Below are 6,000 nucleotides of genomic sequence, written 5' to 3' on the forward strand. Positions count from 1 at the left end.
AGTTCTAGATCGTATGATTTAGATCGCCTTTGCTATCACAATCTTTGCGTTTGTCTTGAGTAGAGTCGTTCCGAATAGAAGCTATACAGTTGGGGATTTGGATAGCAGATAAAACGTCCTCCAAACGACAGGCGAAAGCCTGGCATAAGCTTCATCTTTGTTGTTCTTTTGTGTTCGCCGGTGGCTGGATATACACCTAGTATGAAGCGCTGTCTTGTCATGTGTGCCACGGCGTGTATATACAACAGAAACCATAAGCCACTTGAGTGAAAAAAAAGAAAGTGAAAAAGAACAAAACAGGCATTCAGAAAACGTGTTGTGTCGGAGTCAAAAACGTAACTGACGTTTCAGAGCCCGTATGGACTCCTTGTTCATAAGAATTGGGAACAGCAGGTGAAAAAATTTGTGAACGAGGAACACGTATGAGCTCCGAAATGTCTACTGCAACTTGCGTCTCTTGGTCGGTGTCTGCATTACTTCGTTTACGTTATGCTAGGCGAGGACACAAAATTTAGTCCAATTCTCCGCTGAGAAAACTATCCCGGTGGTTTAAGTGTTTAAGCACTGCGATCTTACCCGATTGTGTATACATTATTGCAGTCATCGCTGTTCAGAGTCACCGTCTGTGCAGGGGCCGATTTGAGGTTCAGGCCAGGGTTTAAAAACCGCCGCTGTCGTTTCATAGTCCCACCTGGAAAACTCCTCGCACCGGCTTCAAGTTTACGGTTTCGCGCGCTAATCTTCCCACAATTTTTTTTTTTTTTTTTGCTTTTAGGCCGGCTGGTTGTCGCCTCAGCTGTGACCGTAAAAGAGAGCGCGGTCACACAAAAGGGCGATCTTACGTACCAGGGAGTGGTTACATTAAACTTTGTTCAGAAAAGAAAAGGCCGGCTTGGTTCACCGTTTTCTGGGTTACATCGCTACATTACGACATGGGCGCCGCTGACGGAACCGATCTCCGAGGTACCCTGTCTCCTGGACGCCCTCCGGGACCGTCCCGTTGCCTCGCCGCAAAGAACGATCCCTGATAGCCCACGTGTGCTCTGTCACCCCGGGTCGTAAAAGACGAGGCCTCCGTGCTCCGTAACAAAGCGCTGGATTTTACGAGGACCCGAAGCATCGGTATACAGTGTGGGGGCGGAGGCCATTGAGGCGTCCTCGTCACCCAGGGTTAAGAAGCGACCTCTCGGGGACAAGCCCACGGCCCGCTTTATGGTGGGACCAGCGTCGGTCCCCCCCCCCCCCCCCCCCCCCCCCCTGCTCGCTGCCGTTCGATCACTGACAGAGAAGCAGCTGCGCGCCCCGCATTGCCGTGGGAAAAAGATGTCGGGGGCCCTCTGTGCTGCTGCCAACAATGGTTCTGCGAAAGCTGTCCCAGCATTGCGCATCCCTTCGGCGGACTCTGCCGCTCCGTTCCGTCAGCGCTCGAATCAGTCGCGGGGACAATGCGTGGTGAACTCTTTTCCGGGTGAGCGTCCTTAAAAAAATTGGTGCGGTTTAGCTCTGGTTAAACCTGGTTGGTTGCGAAAGCAATACAATGCAGAAGCAGTAGAGCAGCTAGATTCAGATATACACTCTTCGTCGGTGACTTCCATGGCGAGACTACTCGAGGAGCGCGGCACGACCCCGGCTCCTCCTGGCTGCGGTGGAGAGAGCAAGTTAACGTCACGCGTCGCCATAGCAACGGAGAGGCTGACGTCACACCATCTGTTAGGCGCGGCGGCGGCTCCTCGAGGAGCAGGGGGGGTCCACGGACCACGCGGCGAGCGGTTAGACCTGGCGTAGTATTGCTTTCGTAATAAAATGAAGGAGTTGCGTTGCCGTACCTGTACGCCATCATCGCAGGCGCGGTTAGTTGCTCGTGTCCCCTCAGACGCCGGGGTCTTACCGCTTGCTTGCTTACGAGAGTGTCTTCTGCTTTCGCCCGGTGTGCAGGCAACGAGGAGAACTCGCTGGACCTGGACTCCCTGGAGCGGCACAACATCCGCTACGTGCTCAACGTGACGCACAACCTGGCCAACAAGTTCGAGGGCCACGGGCTCAAGTACATGAAGATACCCATCGAGGACCACTGGTCCCAGAACCTGGCCTCCTTCTTCCCGCAGGCCATCGCCTTCATAGGTACCTCTTTTCCCTCTATACGTCTGCCCGCGTGTGCACGTTGGACTCCGTGTCTCTCTGTGCGTGTCTTGCGCTCTCGACTCCAGATGGCGCCTCACGCGGCGAGGGGTGCAGTGTGTGGTAGATCTGGGGAAACAATTGAACACACCATACTCAAGTGTGATGATATCCATCCGGATGTCGATGCAGGCACAGTCACTCTTCCTGAGGTCCTAGGGTTTAACGACAACAGTGGTCACGTAAATAAATCTGCAGTAGAAGTTAGCAAAACGCGATTGGAGGATTGGTGGCTGAAAAGCGGAGATGTGACATAAGGTTAGAAGTGTAGAAAACCGTAGTGAAAGAAGATGACGAATTTTAATTGGAATTAACAACACAGTTGAACGAAAATAAAGAAAGAAAAGCTGAGCATGGTGGCAATTGCCACCTCCCCGTTTCAAAGGGGGCGCTCCTATTCATCCATCCATCGGTCGGCATTTGGGAAGCGTGTTCTACCTGGATGCGCACTTAGGATGTATCCCAGGACCACCGTGTTCGGATTTGAGCAAATCTAGTCGCCACGTTAGCGAACTTCCGCAGAGTGTCTTTGTTTTTTTTAGTCTTTTGGACTGCGGCGCCCCTGGAAGGAAAGGCGGGGGCTAATTACCCGTGACACGCGTGACGTTGAAAACTGGCCCAGCCGTGGTGATAACATGCGCCGCCGCCGCGAGTCTCGGGGGCCGGTCCGTCGCGGTGTATGCGAGGGGCAGCGCACGCGACTGCCATTTATCACCGAGAGACCGGTTAATTAAGGGCTCGCGCGCGCACATCCGGCGTCGCCGCGTGGCGCATTTGCGTCCGCCCACGTTCTCGTGGCGCTGCCCGTCTTGGAACGGAAGATTTTTCCCGCCACGATATGGCGTTCACGCTAAGCGGGATGCGGACGTAATCCTCCTGTGTCTGTTTACTGTTGGCGGGTGCGCGGCCATGTTATGCGGATGAGGCTTTGTACAGGACTCTGCAGTATGAAAGGGTGCCAAAAGTTTCCACGAATTTTTTAAAGTTGGTTCCCTACTATAATTGAGAATGACTTTTTAGACACTATGCCCAGAGAAGAAAACTAGTTAGAAAGCATAGAAAAAGTGTGCTGGTAACATCTAATTATGTAGTAGTCAATAATTGATTGCTCAGAGTGGTTGTTCCCTATCACACTACGAAGAGGGACCCGTACAGCGTCTCAGGCCCCGCTGTTGTTTACGTTCGCTGGCGGTTACTCTACGCGAATCGTGTGTTGAGCTAACCGTAAACGAATAGCGTGTCTTTTGTACTCTTTCTTTTCTTGGCGGTGCTCCATCTGCGCATGCGTGTTAAAATTGTCCTCCGAGACGAAGGCCGCGTTTCGTGTCGGATTGGGTGGTAGCGGACGGGGAATGCAGCTCCGCCTAGCGTGCCTTCCCTCTCCTGATGCGGAAGAGGAGGGGGAGAGAGCGTCAGCCGGCCGACGAGCGTAAAAGGAATGAGCCCCGGATTGTGCGCGTATACTACACACGACGACGACGATCGTGGCAGGTGGGGCCGAGTGAACGTAGCTCTCGGGAGCCCCAGTCACGCCCCCACGCCGGTCCGATCTCGCGCCGCGCCTGCCGGGCTCCCTACGAAGAGGCGACCAGACACGCAGGTGCGAATGGAGCGAAGGGGGATGGGGGGGCGTATACGAGTGACGTTTCCTCGTGTTTTTCTCGCCTGCCGTGACAGAATGGCTGCTGTCGAAAGAGGCTTTTCTTTTTAGCATACCGGAGGCGTACAGTCTTTGTCAAAAGTAACCAGGCTCCATGGTTTGCTTCTCATTCGTGTAGTAGAGCCCTCACGGCTTCCCTAAAGATCAAAGAGTTCTTTGAAGATGAGAACAGGGGTTCTTCTTACCAAACAGAGATTTAGAGCTTGAGGGATGGCATAATAGCTTTAATATACGACTGAGAAGAAAAAAACGTGCAGCCTGGTTACTTCTGACAAAGACTGTACTTGTGGAGAGGTATGCCGGTTTACCGGACGCCGGCTGAGCATGCCCATTGGCCCCTCCTTACCACAACAATGCTTAATAACGTCTGTTTGGTGAATAATAATTATAGCCGGTAATTAGCACGTTGGAAACTAATAGCAACGTGGCAATTATCAACATCTTATTTATTTATTCCGTTTACCCGTAAAGGCCCTCGCTGGGAGGGTATCATTATAAGAGGGGGGGGGGGGGGGGGCGATACAATTTTGTTTAACGCGTTACATTTTAACAAGAACAAGAGAAGTGAAGTAAACAATGAGCGGAACACAAATCATAACACAACTCTACACAATTCTGTAGAAAGCGGGTGTAATATTGATGATCTATACTCTTACCAGTTTTAGTCGGGCACTGGGCGTGTTTTCGACGCTTCGTGTTTGAGACGTGGCCGCTTTTGTTTAACCGTCGCTGTGGACGTAGCCTACTAAAGAAACGGGGGGGGGGGGGGGGGGGGGGTTCTCCTGTTGCATCGTTATCCGTGACGTCAATGTCCAATGAGGCGTGCAGATATTTCTAGTGAGCGTGACGATATCGCCTTTATCCGCTCTGCCCCTGCTTTCAGAGCGTGAAGCAATAATAGTCTTACCGCCTCGGTAGCTTCCCGAGTCGAATTTGCCAGGCGGCTTATACCAAGCAGTCGCTCGCTCGCGGCGCGTTCTTTGCGAGGCGCGCGAGAAAGGTTTTGAAACAAAAACAAAGGAAAAGTCGAAGAAACGGCGGAATAAGAAAGGTGTGTGCCGGCCTTTCACGTTAAAAATTTATGGCATAGCCCGATTCCCGGAGCGTCACTGCTCATGCGCAGATCTTCACGAGGGCACCATGTGCCGGTGAGCTGTTCTTTGACGGCACGGACGCCTGGCTTGTCGGGACCAATCAGGGCGTGCGTACTGGCGGCCCGTAGCCGATCACCGTAGCCGATCGCGTTGAGCCTGTCTCACGTGCAAGCGGCAAAAACGCTCGCTATGTCTGATGCCGCGGGGCAGAATCCTTTTTCCAATCGTTGCTCTGAGTCGTGAATTTTTCGGCGCTACGCGCCGCCCAATCGCCCAGTCGCTTGCGTGTGAAGCAGCCTTTTTGTGCTACAAACCGCGTCGCCTACCGCGGGAAGCGAGTTTTTGTGGAAATCGTTCCGTCCGAAATCCTGAACGTTTCACTCCGTCGAAATAAGTGCGTTTCGTCTCTCTTATCTCTGTGACGAAATAACCCGTCGTGGTCGCGCGTGCACAGTTCGGGGCGTTTCCACTTCGTGGGCGTTTCTGCGGTGCGCGATATACAGCGTTGTTCTTGGGAGCGGCGGTGGCGTGGGCTTGTTTGCGCGCGCTTTTCTTCGCTCGAGGGCGGGAAAAAAAGTGGCGAATGGATACAGAGAGAGGGAAAGATGAGAGAGAGAGAGCGCTGCTATTACACTATATTCGCCTCGCTTGTGCGCGCTGGTCCCGTGTGGGCCGCAGTGCGTGGGAAGCGACGTGCGCCTCGCTTAGACCCCCCTCGGGACGTTTCGTGCGCTCAATTCGTCGTTATCCGCGCGCGCCTCACGAAGTGCGGGGGCGCTGCATGCACGCTCGCTGTTTTACGCGTATTAAATGTAGGTGGCGCGCCGCCGACCCCGTATGATGCGGGTCTGCTCGGAAGAGCGCCGCTTCGCGGAGCAAGGGGGAAAAAAAATGCGGAGAAAAAAAGAGAAACGGGAAAACTTGGCGAAGCGCCTTTCTTGTCGCGAGCATAGCGATTCAGGTTCCCGCGAACGCTATGAGTTTGTTTAACGGGGCAGCTTTGCTTTTTATGCGAGACAGTGCGTGGCTTAACCAGCGAAGCTGGGCCCCCTTTTTAAGGTTCCCAGA

At 53.4% G+C, this 6,000-nt stretch overlaps 1 protein-coding gene across 1 annotated transcript in view; it reads left to right on the forward strand.

Annotated features, from left to right (window-relative positions):
* Mkp3 (Mitogen-activated protein kinase phosphatase 3) overlaps positions 1 to 6,000 on the forward strand; it is a 68,918-nt gene that overhangs the window by 27,588 nt on the left and 35,330 nt on the right. The window contains exon 3 of the mRNA XM_089553234.1: positions 1,936 to 2,121. Within this exon, the coding sequence (XP_089409360.1) occupies positions 1,936 to 2,121 (186 nt within the window). The remainder of the gene's footprint in view (positions 1 to 1,935; positions 2,122 to 6,000) is intronic.

This window comes from Amblyomma mixtum, chromosome 7, assembly GCF_055824585.1.
Source record: "Amblyomma mixtum isolate Tamu chromosome 7, ASM5582458v1, whole genome shotgun sequence".
Classification (NCBI taxonomy): Eukaryota; Metazoa; Arthropoda; class Arachnida; order Ixodida; family Ixodidae; genus Amblyomma; species Amblyomma mixtum.